The sequence below is a fragment of the Phragmites australis genome, chromosome 19 (assembly GCF_958298935.1).
Source record: "Phragmites australis chromosome 19, lpPhrAust1.1, whole genome shotgun sequence".
Lineage (NCBI taxonomy): Eukaryota > Viridiplantae > Streptophyta > Magnoliopsida > Poales > Poaceae > Phragmites > Phragmites australis.
The window spans coordinates 16,303,659-16,318,803 of NC_084939.1; the positions used below are offsets into that span (position 1 = coordinate 16,303,659).

Genomic DNA, 15,145 nt, shown 5'->3' on the forward strand with positions numbered 1-15,145 from the left:
TTATGATTTGTGGGTAAAGTGTACGACTTTTGCAGAGTGTAAAACTAGTTAATCAGTCATAGTCATGGTTACGAGTGTTAAGAAAAACTTCATATGATTAGAACTTGATAGTTTGGTTGGTTTGGTCAATCATGATGGTAGAAACTATGATTGAGGTGTGTTTAACCTTGGTGGTGGGAACCTTGGTTGAGGTGTTAGAATGTTGGTTAGGTTAAGATGGTTGGAATCTTAAGGTGGTTGTTTATTTATATTTATTTAATTAATTATTTACTACTTTACAAATACTTTTATTTAAATGTTGTTTCATGCAAAAGAGCAATATTGCTATATCCTTGTTAAGCCTTCATATACATATTATTTTCTCACAATTTGCTGAGTATGACATGTGCTCACTTTTTCTATCACTAAACACTCAATTGGAGAAAGAATCTAAGAGTTCGCTGAGAGCGGTTCATTCTAAGATGTATTCTACGTCGATCGCGCCTGTGGAAATATCATGAAGATTTAGAAAATGTGTAGCTATATTGTAGTTTTATTTGTATCTTAGCCTTCAATAATTACTTTTGTAAGATGTTTAATGACAATTAAGTGTGATATTATAATAATATTTATATGTAAAATCATTTTGTGTTAAAATTGATTTATAAGCTTAACCTATAGATGAGATTGATCAGTGGCTTTAACCGGTCTCGACACCCATGGATGGATTCGTCATGCCAAGTTGCACCTTCTAGTGTCGTCCATCAAGCGCATCGTGCCGCCAATACCGTCGTCAGTAAAAGAAGGTGGGATCACTCGTCAAACGCTGTGCAAGGTTGGTCGATTCACGTGCAGCTCTTGGAAGCCACAACATCTGTTGGAATCTAGTGCTAGGTGATAGAGAACCCTTGAACGGTGACCTACGGTTGAATCACAGCCGTTGGTGACTGATATAAATGTGATTAAAAAAAGAAAATATATTTGTAGCACGAGCTATCCTGAATTTCTCTAAAAGAAATTGTACCAAAGAGTCTATTGATCAGATATTGATCCTAAGCAAATAACATATAGTTTAGTCTTGGCTGAGTTCTTTTCTAGATATAATAGAATAAACATTCCCTACATCACATCCGTTATTACAACATTGCAGCGTAGCTAAAAATCACAAAGCATAGAAACTGCAATGTTTAACAAGCTCATAATAGTTTGGCATCTTAAACTGTTAAATATCACATATTTTGTTACTTGAGCATTGCCCATATCATTAGTGGCGGAGCTTATTTGTGGTTAAGTGGACGCAAGCCAAGTAGGCCACGTCTCCCTTGTCCAACATAAGCATGTAAATTAATGGTTATATAGAATACTATTTAGATTTATGTGTTATATAATTTTACTATTTAGCCCCTGCTGCAGACCAAATCTATTTTACTGGCCTCTACTGATTTTTGTCCAAGCTCCACCAACATGTCGGCTGAATTTCTTGGCTAAGTTATTGCCTCAAATTGTTGCTCCCTACAACGGACATGTTGCTTTGCCAGCCTCTTACAATACTAAACTAATGTGGATTAGGCATAAGTGGCCAACATCTCATCGTACCTTTGGCAGTTCATGATGCTAATTCTTGCTAATCAGTTACTGCATTACTTGCTTAGCTTCGTCTCTAAGAAAGATGATCAGTTGACTTTACCTGAAGATTTCCTTTAAAAATGAGTGAGTTAAAAAGCGTGGTTCGGAGAGGTGAATTTATCAGGTTAATAGTATATGTATCTATTTGATCGGGAAATTAGTTTGCTTGGATGTACAATGCTAAGTCGAGTGTCAACTTAGAACATACCTAGTTGCAAGCCCCGGATCTAGTTGTCGGCATAATTGCACGGAGGCTTTCATGGAGGTACATCTTGATCTCCAACTTCAATGTTCTTGAATCTGGTCATGGCGCGGCGCAGGAGGGTGGATCTGCCAACGCATGCTCCTCTTGTTATCGTCTTCCATCCATGTTCTACTGCAACGCTAAAAAATTGTTCGAGGTTTTGCGTGAAACTTTACTGTATCGTGACTCCACAAGTTCTTCCATGAAAGCACAAAGACAAAAGGATGGTTTTTCATTCTGTCCAACTGTTGCCTCAGCGATTTAAATTAACAAATTATTGGCACTTCCAAATTGATGCATATATGATCCATCCAAAGAAAAATACAATATTTTCATATCCCTTTTCCAGTATCATGCCAATGATTTTAGCAGCCTTGGTAAATTTGGCATAATTTTACATGTTTAGGGCCCGGTTGAGCTGTTTTTCAATGCCTGGGACCTAAGCAACTATTCGCTGACTCGTTTGTGCTATTCTCTCTTTCCGGAATTTACCATCAATTACCTAACTGCATATTCTACACAAAGAAAATCTTCATATTGCGATGTACTTCTAGATTAGTATCGTATATAATATAGGTTGTTGTTAAGAAATTCCTCTAGATCTCAAGCCATGTTTGGAACATATTAACTTATACAAATTCCGCAGCAATGTTATAAAAAATAGCAGTGCCCAAAAAATGGGAGGGAAATCATGTATCCCAAGCGGGGCCTTACGGTGAATGTAAACGAGCAGCCAAGTCATTTGATAGCAGCGAGGGGGAAAAAAAAGAAATTACAGTGGCCGGGATGGACGGAGTGCAGTTCAGACATCCAGACATGCAGTGCAGACATACGCGGCGGCGTTGAATTGAATTCCCACTGACACTCCCCACCTACGCTGCCTCCAACCAGGAGCTCCTCTTCAATGCCCGCATTCAATGCCCTCGTTTCCCTCTCCTCCCCCGTCCTTCCTCTCTCTCTCAACGAGCACACACGGGCGCCGCTCTTCCTCACTCCAAGCCCGCCGCCGCTCGTCTCTTGGTGGTCGGGTGCAGCGGGGAGACCTGCCGAGCGTGGATTGGTTCTTTCTTCTGCTGGTGAGTGAACAATCTTGTTGGCTTGCTTGCCTGGAATGGTTGTATTCTCTTGCTCTAGGAGGAGCTTGGTTTTGTTCTCAAATCAAATCCAAATCTTTCTCCCCTTCCTCTCTCCCCCCATTCAGTTTGGTGAGCACTTGTGTGCTGCTACTAATCCAATCTAAATCTGTCCCTCCATGGTTTGATTAGGTTCTTCTTCTTCATCACCACTCAAGATAGGCATTAGTTTGTTACTCAAAGATTTCGTGGGTTCGGCTAGCCCAATGCCCCACGCTGAGTCCACCCCTGTGGAGCAGGGGAGTCGAGGAAGCAAGATGCTGCACTGACGCTCGTGCTTCCACTGTTCATGCGTGCTGGGAGGGGGACGCTTGAAGCAATCTTGGTCCAAGAAAGCGTCGATTTTCTGGTACGGATGAATTATTTCTCACTTGTTATCTGCTTGGGTCCTTGATTCGCCGCTAAAATGCAGAAAGGCTCAACAGATTACGACTTCTTTTTAGTCAGGTTGCAATGCCGCTGCTCTAATCGTAGGTGTTCTTTCTTCTTGGTGGTTAGGGTCCTAGGGAAGAAAAAGAGCAAATCAACAAAGCAGTGTCCTGTTCAAATGCTATGCAGTGAGGGTGACTGATTAGCCACGCCACCATCCCTGTTTCTTGCTTCCTCGTATGTACTGAGGAAAAAGGTCCTCTTTTTGTTTCATGTATAATAAGACTCGCCTGGTTCTTGTTGGTATTAAGAAATTGTGTTTCATGTATAATAAGACTCACCTGATTCCTGTTGGTACTAAGAACTTTTTTTTCAATACAATAAGACTCAGCTGTTGGTACTAAGAAAGCCCAAAAACCTGCGTTTCTTGCAGGAATTTGCCCAGCATGAACGCCCAAGGCCCCAAGTTTCAAGAAATGGACCATGTGTTAGTTCTAGCAGTATGCTTCCTGGTTTTGCTGCCTGGCTGGGCCTGTGGCCTTGGCTCCATGTCATCCATTGCAGTGTCTTATGGGGAGGATGGCCCGGTGTTCTGCGGCATGAGCTCCGATGGCTCCCACATTGTCACATGCTTTGGTGCGGATGCCTCTGTTCTGTATGGCGCTCCCCCCAATATCCCTTTCCTCGGCCTTACAGCGGGGGACGGGTTTGTGTGCGGTCTTTTGCTTGATACCAGGCAGCCTTACTGCTGGGGGAGCAACTCCTACGTCAAGAGTGGTGTGCCACAACCGATGATAGAGGGCGCAAAGTATTCTGAGCTCAGTGCAGGGGACAACCACCTTTGCGCGCTGCGAGCATCCGCAGATGGAATTCATGGTGCTAATGGTGGCACGTCACTGATTGATTGCTGGGGATACAATATGACTGCCACACATGTTGTCACTGAAGCCGTTTCTACCATCTCAGCCGGTTCGGTGTTCAATTGCGGCTTGTTTGCACAGAACAGGACGGTGTTCTGCTGGGGTGATGAAACGGTGAGTGGTGTTGTCGGACTGGCACCAAAGAATGTGCAGTTCCAGTCTATAGGAGCAGGTGGCTTCCACGTCTGTGGGGTGTTGGAGAATGCACAGGTGTTCTGCTGGGGCAGGAGCATGGAAATGCAGCAAGTGGCACCGTCTAGTGCTATTGGTGATGGGGATGTGAACATAGTACCAATGGATGCGATGGTCTCTGTAGTCGGTGGACGGTTTCATGCTTGTGGCATCAGGAGCCTTGATCACCAAGTAGCTTGCTGGGGTTTCACACTTCATAACAGTACATCGCCACCAAAAGGGCTGAAGATGTATGCACTTGTGGCCGGGGACTACTTTACTTGTGGTGTGCCTGCTGAAACATCTCTGATGCCAAGGTGCTGGGGCAACAGTGGGCCATCGGCACTACCAATGGCGGTTCCCCCTGGGATTTGTGTACCTACTGCATGCAGCCGTGGGTACTACGAGTATGCGAACCATGGTAAGCTTGGCAGCAGCAAGGTCTGCAAGCCTGCAAATTCTAGACTCTGCTTGCCCTGTAGTGCAGGTTGCCCAGAAGACTCATATGAGTCATCGCCCTGCAATACCACGGCTGACCGCATTTGCCAGTATGATTGCTCAAGGTGCGTCACAGATGAGTGCATGTCATTCTGCTTATCCCAGAAGCAGACCAAGAGCCAGAAAGTAATGGCTTTTCAGCTGCGTATTTTTGTGGCAGAGATTGCGTTTGCCATCATTTTGGTGTTGAGTGTGACAGTAATTGCTTGCCTTTATGTCCGGCACAAGCTTCGGCATTGTCAATGTCCAAATAGCGAGCTGAGACTGGCAAAGAGCACAGCATATTCCTTCCGGAAAGATAACATAAAGATCCAGCCTGATGTGGAGGATCTGAAGATCAGGAGAGCTCAGGAATTCTCCTACGAAGAATTAGAGCAAGCAACTGGTGGCTTCTCGGAGGATTCACAAGTCGGCAAAGGCAGCTTTTCATGTGTGTTCAAGGGCATCTTGAGGGATGGGACAGTGGTTGCTGTGAAGCGTGCAATAAAAGCATCAGATGTGAAGAAGAACTCAAAGGAGTTCCATAATGAACTCGACCTCCTCTCTAGGCTCAACCATGCGCATTTGCTCAACCTGCTTGGTTACTGCGAGGATGGCAGTGAAAGACTCTTAGTTTATGAGTTCATGGCTCATGGATCTCTGTACCAGCATCTGCACAGCAAGGATCCAAACTTGAAGAAGCGACTGAATTGGGCCAGGCGGGTCACCATTGCTGTCCAAGCTGCTAGGGGAATTGAGTACTTGCATGGCTATGCTTGCCCTCCTGTAATTCACCGAGACATCAAGTCGTCAAACATATTGATTGATGAGGATCACAATGCTCGTGTCGCTGACTTTGGTCTATCTATATTGGGTCCTGCAGATAGCGGCACCCCACTGTCTGAGCTGCCAGCAGGGACACTTGGCTACCTTGATCCCGAGTACTACCGTCTCCATTACTTGACTACGAAGTCCGATGTCTACAGTTTCGGAGTTGTTCTCCTGGAGATCCTAAGTGGCAGGAAAGCGATCGACATGCAGTTTGAGGAAGGGAACATTGTTGAATGGGCAGTACCACTGATCAAAGCTGGGGACATTTTTGCAATCCTTGATCCAGTCTTATCTCCACCCTCAGACCTTGAGGCTCTCAAGAAGATTGCTTCTGTGGCATGCAAGTGTGTCAGAATGCGAGGGAAAGACCGGCCTTCCATGGATAAGGTGACAACAGCTCTAGAGCATGCCCTTGCTCTGCTTATGGGCAGTCCATGCGTTGAGCAACCCATTCTGCCAACTGAGGTTGTTCTTGGAAGTAGCCGGATGCACAAGGTGTCACAGATGTCCTCTAACCACTCTTGCTCAGAGAACGAGCTTGCCGATGGGGAGGACCAGCGGATCGAGTACAGGGCGCCATCTTGGATAACTTTTCCAAGTGTGACCTCATCGCAGAGGAGGAAATCATCTGCATCAGAAGCTGACATCGCTGGCCGAACGACCACAGATGGCAGAAATGCCGGGAGCAGCATAGGTGATGGACTGCGGTCGCTGGAGGAAGAGATCGGGCCGGCCTCACCTCAGGAGAACCTGTACTTGCAGCATAACTTCTGAAGAAATGTCAGGAGCAGCAGAACATGCAGTGACTCTGCCATTTGTGAGCAGCATTTCAAGTTCAGACTTCGTGACCTACTGCTATATGGAAATGCATCACAGTGTTTATACATCCATAGTAGCAGGCCATTTAAAAACAGAGAGCTAGTTATTAGAGAAGAAACCAGGAAGCATACTGCTATATTAGAGTACTGGAAAAAAAATTAGCATCTGGGGGCCTTTCTTTGTAGATTGATTTGGTTTCTTCTCTTCTTTCTGATGCTATTTATCTGCGGATGGTGGTGGTTAATGGATTATCTTATATCGTTAGCTTATGGAATTGTGTAGTATTCCTTAATCCTGCAAAACATCTCTTCATGTCAATTTTCTTCTGGCAGCAAATTGCAGTGCTAGATGCCAGTAGCTTTGGGAACCAACTGCATGTCTGGATCATCATATCTAACATTAGTTAACATATGTTCTTGTGGAAGGTTTCTTTAGTTGCTTTGCTTGTGATTCTCAGTAAGAGGTTGGTTGGCCCAGTCTTCTTCGGTAACAGGTGAGATGTAATTCTCAGTGGTCTGCCTCAGCGATGGCTGCTGCCATGTTCCATGAACTGCTTAGGGTGTTTGCTTTCAACATAATGGAGACAAGTTGCTGTTGATCAATTAATGTTGCTGTGACCTAATAAACTTGCCATTATGTTTGTTGTCGATGCTTCTTTCAGAAGTCATCTTGTGAGACCGTACTTAAATGAATTTTGTTGCTTTTGGGGACAGAGAAAAGCTACCCATCAATAATGTCTCGGCCAAGGTTTCAAAATTTGATTCAAAACCGAACACCAAGCCCCGGCGATTTACACGATATTCATGGTTTTTGACAATAATTCAGTAGAAATTAGTTGAATTTTATCAAATTTTTAATTTTGAATTTAAACTTAACCGAAAATCGGTCAATTTCTGAATGTAAACAGCAGTAAATTAGTCGATAACCATGAATATCGGGCAGTTACCAACACATTTTGAAACCCTAGCTTGACTATTTGTAAGTTTTGAAAATTTCAGCTTGCTGGCCTATGTTGGCGTTGACAGTCCTGTTAATTTGTAAAAAAAAAAAAAAAATTATTGTGGGGGGAGGGGAACCACGATGTCGTCGTTGAATTAGATTATGAACCGCATGATCTAAATTGGTGCTTTATTTTGTCGAACTTTTGAAAATATTTTGAGGGAAAACCATGACGTGGCCCTTGAAATTTCAAGCAGGTGTCAAATTAGACAATGAACTGCATGATCCAAATTGACGGCAGTCCAAACGATTAAAAAAAGCTCCGCTAACCGACGTGCTGATCACTTCCTCGGGTCGTCTGCGCTATAAAACAATTAACTGCGCACAGAAAAGGCATGGCAGATGGTTTAAGCAAAGAGTAATCAAGAACAACTATAATAATTTATTTTCGTTTTAAGGTTGAAAGACTGATCGAAACCACAGTTCCAAACAGGATAGTGAAGTATTTTCAAATTTTACAAGAATAATACCAAAAGTAATACTTTTGGGGCAAGTTCTTCTTAGTATCAGTTAATTGGAGCAACAGTTTTAACTTTTCACCTTAGGCTGGTTTCGTGAGTGGTTTCCCCCCATGTTAGCAGCTACGGTCATTTATTTTCGTTTAGGTATTTTTTTTCATTTATATAACTTTCACAAAGCTACACATTTTACAAGACATTTCACAGAATTATGCTAACTTTGGAATTGGATTCAAAGCTACTTTTTTTTTCCTTTCCCCTTACATGCGACGTAATTTGATTTCCTGGCAACACATAGAAGACTCAAATAAATAAAAGGTGACTCCATGTGGATCCACTTAACAGTAGCTACATCCATGTGAGTCTCAGGTAGGTCCAGATGGTCAAACACATCTAACATGAGCACCCAAAATTTTGATTATGTGATAGCAATGGCTATATTAGTATAGTTCCTAGAAAGATAATTTAAGTGAAGTTTTCTGATAGTTTGCAACACATATATAATACTAGAAAGATGGCACGCCCTTGGCACGCACAGTTCCTTGAGCCGGCTGGACTTGCAGTGGCCTGTCAGACTGGAATAATGAAAAGCTTCCAGGCAAGAGAACGTAAAAATAAAAGAAAAATGATTGTTTGAACTATGAGCCTGGAAAATAAATATAGTCATACTTGTGTCTATAGATTTCAACACAAGATGAGGTATCTTTGTTGAGGTTGAGATGGCAAGAAACAGATCTGTTTGGCGTGGATGCTAAGAAAACAGACAAGGGCAAGATTGTCATAGCTTCATTGCGACATTAATATCACTGATATATCCATATATAAATGGCTAGTTTCTTTGTGGCAAAGGTTACTGAGGAAGGTTAATATTGCAAAATTCTAAAATACTGCATATATCAAAGCAAACCTCAGGTAGAGAAGGATAAATTGGTATGCTACAACCAACAAAAAGATGGTCACTTTGAGTATTCAATATCATAGCCACTGGGATATCCATTTCGACTATTCCAAAATCTTCACAGACGGAGGTACCTCCATTTGTCAAAACAGCGGCACATACAGTCTAAATGGTGCAAGAGTTAAGTACACTGAATGTATAACTAATCCAAACTCAGTAATAAATGATCTCAGAATGGCATGACTTACAGAGTTCCCCACATCCTTTGCAGATAGCTTTCCGGTAGCATTTTAAACTTCTACAATTTCCATGTCCAAACTTGAGTAATCAATTGAAACTCCAACTTTTCGACCACCTTTAACGGAAAGCTAAACAGGAGGAAGACAAAACTCAGGACCCATTTTGTTCTTCACATAAGTAAAACTAAAATGTTAATGAACTGGCAACAGCACATGCTAGCAGTTTGGCTATCCTGAAAAGAACATACAAAATCTCGAGGGAATGTTAATTGAAAGTGATCACCCGGAGTGAGGTAGATGTACTCAGGATATATTTGTAGTAGTTTGTACACTTGCATCCTTACAACCCGACTCAAGACTCTTAGTCCAGAGTGTTGCTTAGTACTGACCTGAAGGTCGGACATAATAAGGGGCGTCAGCCAATAAGCAACTGAAGCTAACATATATCTATTGTCAATTTACATAAAGAGATGTCATGCCAGCTTTTGCATCTTTAATCATCAACTTGTGTGGACTAATAAGCTCCAGAATCTCGTCACCAAGATGCAACTCAATGCCCATGTACTTGTTCTGCAAATAATACAGCGAAATTAGCAAACTCAAAGAAATACAGTGGTGACTAGTAACTGTAACAACTTAAATGTGCAAAGACCAAAGGAAAAGAAAAGGACATTCAATTGACACAGTATGAAGATTTGAATAGGAAAAGGGATCATGAAGACAAATGAAAACTGTACTTGCAGGATTGGACCAGCAAGATAACTTAGAGTTAGACAATAGACTTGGTGTAGTTGATTGAATACAAATGCAAAGGGAATCTTCAAAGACTACCAGCTAAAGATGAGTTTGCTAAATCTAGAGTTGAGACAAATATAAATTACCAGAAAAGGTGTCCAAATGAAAAGGATATCAAATGAAAAGGAGAAATATTAGGCAACTTCCAAAAGACATAGCAGTCCTAATTGAAGCGTGATAAGTGTTTTTCATATCTTACATACACCTTATCATGCATGTTGTGTAAGAGTTCTTGCGCAGTGAGCAAAAGAAAAACTCTTGTGCATCTTCTGATTACTTGCTTCACAAAATATATACTCTTTCTTATATAATGTAAATCTAAAATAAACAGAGATAGAGGGATAATCTATTGAGTTACATTCTCCCTGGTTTCAGGAAAATTAATCTAGCAAACTATTTTCCCATATTGGCAGATAACATGAAACTACTCTAAAAAAATACTGGGAGGAAAATCATATTACGAAATAAAGATGCCTTTTAAGAAACAAACATCAGATGCAATTACGGGTGTATTTTGTATGCAGTTCTGGAACTCACCTTGTAAAGCGCATGACACGTCAGAAGCAAGCATCATGCTAGCATGGATATACTCCTGGAACTTAAATTGGCAAATATGCATTGCAGCAAGTATAAGAGGAGCGAATATTTTCTCCTGCACAAACAAAATAGAGTTTCAGAGTAAGCGGATAACCAAAGTCATAATTGGTTACTTGCAGATGTTAAATCAAAGGATCATGACTTCAGTCTAATTTCAATATTTTTTTCTTTGATATCCTGCTGTAACAAAGAGCGATTCATGGACATATGGAAAAGGAGACCAAGGCTAATTAGCTCATCAAAATATTGTCATATTGTAGATGAAGCAGACAGTGAGCTTGATTGAGTCAAATGTGAGCTAGAACATGGTGATTGCAGTGAACTCCTTTCAAACTCTGGATCATCATCCTCCACCGCCACCGCTGGAACATCGCCAGTTCTCACTGCTAGCACCCGAGGAAAACAATAATGAGCAATCAAACAATACCACAGGCAAGCAAATGCTTATGGGTCAAACCAGTTTGCAGCTGCCAGCAATGCCTGATCTGGTTGGGATGGCACAATCCCTAAGGCTAAAATAGCAATGAGCAGCCATAATGGGTTAGAGGTGTATGTGTTAATTAATCTTCACCCAACCCACCTCGCGTCGTCACAGGAAGCGCAATACCGGCAAACATCAAAATCAAGAACCGTGAGCAGATCGCCATCACAGGCCACATGAAGACGGCATTGCTCTTCAAGGGGGAGAGAGAGAGAGAGAGAGAGAGAGAGAGAGAGAGAGAGAGAGAGAGATACTCAAGTGCAGCAGCGCGAGCGTCACGGTCAACAGCTTGAACGCGTTTGCATACTCAGCAAGATTCACCGTCGCCTCCCCCAGCAGCGTCGCCTCGCTCCACCCCTGCACCGACAACATTACCCGGGTCAAGATCGAGAGGAATCTCGATGAAATAATTCTTTGAAGTTTAATTTGGACTTTGCTTTACAGAAGAAAACAAACTACATGTACCAGGGGAGGGCGTCTCCGGGTACGCAGGAGGGCAGCGGCGGCGTGGGAGGGGGACAGCGCGCACCAGGGAGGAGGCTGATCCACGCGCGCGCGGCTCCCTATGCTCATTCCGCGGTCAGGCACGGCCGCGCCCCCGCTCGTTGCTCCTTCCGTGGCGGGGAGATGGTGGCGGCGGCGATAGGGTAAGCGGAGGGCAGCGGCCGCGCGCGGGGGAAGAAGTGAGGCGGGCGATGCGCGCTGGGAAGCCGATGCGCCGGGGGAGGAAGAGCGTCGGCGAGGTGGCAGCGGGAAGGCAGAGGAGGCGGTGAGCGCGGGAGGTGGCGGAGGGAGACGCGCGGGGAGGAGGTAGAGGCAGAGGCGTTTGTCGCGCGTGGGAAACCAAAAAAATAAGCGGCGGCGGTGGCGTCGGAGAGGGGCGAACGCCGCGATGGCAGTGGCCGTCGTGGGCAGGAGAGGAGGGTGCGCGCGGTAGAGGTGCCGGCTGGGGAAGCGGAGGGCGTGGGGGTGCGTAGGAAGGAGGGGGAGAAAGGAGGGAGGCGGCGCCACAACATCCGACGGTGCTGTCCCTCCTGTCTAGATCCGACGGTCCTCCATTTTCTGCTGATGTCGCGCGATGACGTTTCGAGAATCCGAGGGGATTAGGGGGCAGGGAGGTGTTGGAAGGAGGGGAGTAAGGAGCGAAATGACACGACAACGATCTGATGGTGCTGCTTCCCTCCTGTCTAGATCTGATGGTCCTCCATTCTCTGTTGATACAACGCGACGACGTTTTGAGAATCCGATGCGGATTAGATAGTAAAGATTGTAATATTGACTACTAGATAGTACCTAGCACGTTGCCACGGAGGGTCATTGTAGTCACAATTGAATAACTAACGATTTAAATTGAAGTTAAAAATGATCTTGAAGGAGAAAAATCACTAACGATTGACCTGTGAGGTGTAAGTAGCTCTAGAGATCAATCACTAACGATTTAAATTGAAATGATCTTGAAGGAGAATGGTCACTTGGCAGGGGCTTTTAAGAGTACTGTCATGAGAACACAGCATACAAGACAAACTGTTGTTGACATAGAGAAACAAAAGTACAGTTGGATAAACATAAAACCCAAGTAAAGTTGTGAATGTTGAGAGACATCTTATGGAGACTAGATTTGTACCTGATTTTGGACTGCAATGAGGCTGCATAATTTCTGCGTAGAAGGGCAAAGACAGGTGTGAAACCAAGTAAGAGAACAATTATGGAAGAGAAAAAGAGAAGATGATAGTTTCCGGTGAAAATGAGCCTTTTTTCAGCATGGCAGATTCAAACAGTTTAAAAAAAACTAATGCAGAAATCGCTTTGGCACTGACGAAACTTCTCATTAAGAGAAGGTATGACTAATGAAAAATTGCATATATCACAGAAAAGGTCAATTACTTCGTACCGAAGAAATAAATAACTAAATCATATGCACGTTTATTATATGGAAGTATTAAAGGAACTTGGAACCTGAGTTTTTTTCTAAAAGCTCAAGACTCTAATGTATGCTAGCCTGGTTTTTTTCACTGTGGTTTGTTCTACTGCAAACCAGCAATTAACATGTCATATTTCAATTAAAAATCTGAACATACGTTGCACAACAATGCAAAACAATGCCTCTCATATAGATGACTCGAGTCTTTGAAATATCACAAAGGTTACTATTTAAAAAAATCGACAGAAAATACAACTAAAAATACCTTTATAGGTATCAATGTATAAGGATAAAACTAATACCGAATTCATTTTAGCCAGCACCGTATATCTATTTAGCATATCATATATCTACTCCATAGATTATATGAAAGGAACAAACATTCTATTCCAGAAAAACAAAAGGGACATAATAGAGGGTACATGATCGACAGAAAATACAACAGTATTTGCGGTCCAGAATCTTGCACTTCACTGTAACAAAAATTGTTGCTCAGAGCTCAGCCAATAAGCTAAAATCCCACCAGAAATCGTAGACAAGGAGCATCTACGATTAGTGTCCATAAATCACAAAGTATGTATAGCCGAAATTTGGGATTGATCTCTAGGGATTGATCTCTAGAGCTAAATTAGCATCTTGAGCATGTAAAGACCTACTGAAATTCTTATATTGCAGGAGATAAATCAAATATAAAAAGCTATTACCTCAGCTTCTTGTGGTTAGGGATTGTAATGCTTCGAGACATCGATCAACCATTGCATCCACTTGAATATGAACAATAATTACGTCCACTTACAACCAGGGTGCGAAGTTAGGAACCTGGCCGAGGTAAAATATAGAGTGGACACAAACTCAGCCTCTAAAACACCAAGAAGAACAAATGGATATGCTTTGAATACATGTTGATACCAGTTTGGGCCTTTCGGAAATACGGATTGTTCAAGTTTAATACTAAATTCCTCATTAAAATTGAATTTCCTTTCTAATAGATCAAGAAAAAGTGGGATGTAATATATCCCAGAAGTACACGATAAATAAATGATTTCTTAAGAGGTCATCAATTGCACCGTCCCAGAAGTACTTACTATTTATAGAAGTACAAACCAAAAAAATCAGAGTGAAGAAACACATACTATCGTAATTATTTAAGTTTTCTCCTTGATTTGCATCATTATATATTCACTTGAATAGGGGAGCTGGACATCAATCAAAGCAAATGTGTAACATATAGAAGAGGACATAGATTAAGGGAAAAACAGCAAGAGGATCTTTAGTGAAGCCTACTACTGATGGTTCAGAGGAGCAAGATGGACATACATAGAAACTGTGCGCCGGGTGTGGCCTTGGTGCCAGTGACTGCAGATGACGTGGAGCAGCGATGGGATCAAGCCACAGTCAGAAATTCTAGACAGAGAGACAATCAAATTGGGCAAGAAGAGAAGGAAAACAATTGTAGAGAGAGGAGAGCTAACCAAACATTGATGGATGTAAGGTGATGTCATCTGGTCAGCGCCATACCGCCAACAAGGGGTAGCGGAGTCGAATGACAACGACGACGCCTGACAGTCAGAGCAGGGCGGCGTAGAGGGAGAGCTAGCGAGGAGAGAGCACGGACGTTGGGACCGAAGGTGCGCAGCGAGTATGCGGTGGTGCTGTCACGTCCTGAAATCCGTAATTGTGTGTTTTAATCCTAAAACATGCAATTTCAGCTTCATGTTCCAGTTTGGGTCACTGGAGCACCTCACTTTGAATCAATGAGGTGGGAGAAGGAAACTAAGAGAAATAAAGGAGCTAGAAGCAAGTCTGGACTTTTCCTCTAGGTAAATAGGGCCCACTTGGGTGAAAAATATCTCTCTATAGGTAGGCAACAACACTCTCTCTCCCCCTCAAACTTGCCCATACGTACTACTCACCCACTCCACCAGATAAGGCTTTTTAAAGAAGCAAGTTGGAGTTGACTATCTCTCACTCTCTCTCTTAGTCTTTCCCCTTTGGATCCCTACCTCTGGGAGCAAGATCAAGATACGTATGTGGTACTCACGTGACCACCAGCTCAAGGACTACTCGTCCATCCAATTCATTTTCAGTTTCCCCGAAGGAATTCGAGCTGGTTCTGAACTTGTTTGGTGTTCTTTGGGAGAAGCAAGGAAGCAGCAGTTTTTCCTCTCTTCTCCAAGCCATTTTCCGT

The 15,145-nt window shown here is 43.0% G+C and overlaps 2 protein-coding genes across 5 annotated transcripts; one reads left to right on the forward strand and one right to left on the reverse strand.

Annotated features, from left to right (window-relative positions):
- Positions 1-2,642: 2,642 nt before the first annotated feature.
- LOC133900124 (putative receptor protein kinase CRINKLY4) lies at positions 2,643-7,242 on the forward strand. 4 transcript variants are annotated; one of them, XM_062341254.1, is made up of 4 exons: positions 2,643-2,925; positions 3,115-3,331; positions 3,481-3,607; positions 3,785-7,242. In XM_062341254.1, the coding sequence occupies exon 4, from the start codon at positions 3,798-3,800 to the stop codon at positions 6,522-6,524; it is 2,727 nt and encodes a 908-aa protein (XP_062197238.1). In that variant the 5' UTR covers positions 2,643-2,925; positions 3,115-3,331; positions 3,481-3,607; positions 3,785-3,797; the 3' UTR covers positions 6,525-7,242. The 4 variants fall into 4 exon arrangements, 3 of the variants coding, with proteins under 3 accessions (XP_062197238.1, XP_062197239.1, XP_062197240.1); XM_062341255.1 differs by having other exon boundaries at positions 3,481-3,588; XM_062341256.1 differs by lacking the exon at positions 3,481-3,607.
- Positions 7,243-8,815: 1,573 nt separating this feature from the next.
- LOC133900210 (uncharacterized) lies at positions 8,816-12,354 on the reverse strand. Its single transcript, XM_062341331.1, has 5 exons — positions 12,330-12,354; positions 11,502-12,070; positions 11,291-11,393; positions 10,496-10,938; positions 8,816-9,733 (listed from the first exon to the last, which is right to left on the reverse strand). Exons 1-4 carry the CDS (start codon positions 12,352-12,354, stop codon positions 10,805-10,807), a joined length of 831 nt encoding a protein of 276 aa, XP_062197315.1. The 3' UTR covers positions 8,816-9,733; positions 10,496-10,804.
- Between the last annotated feature and the right edge of the window lie 2,791 nt (positions 12,355-15,145).

Bases quoted from the DNA above. Each gene is read 5' to 3' on its own strand.
- LOC133900124 (XM_062341254.1), top strand. From the start codon at position 3,798: ATGAACGCCCAAGGCCCCAAGTTTCAAGAAATGGACCATGTGTTAGTT.
- LOC133900210 (XM_062341331.1), bottom strand. From the start codon at position 12,354: ATGACCCTCCGTGGCAACGTGCTAG. The intron at 11,394-11,501 runs GTACATGTAGTT...TTGTCGGTGCAG, and splicing joins CCCGGAGACGCCCTCCCCTG to GGGTGGAGCGAGGCGACGCT. The intron at 10,939-11,290 runs GTATCTCTCTCT...GGGTGCTAGCAG, and splicing joins GCTCGCGCTGCTGCACTTGA to TGAGAACTGGCGATGTTCCA.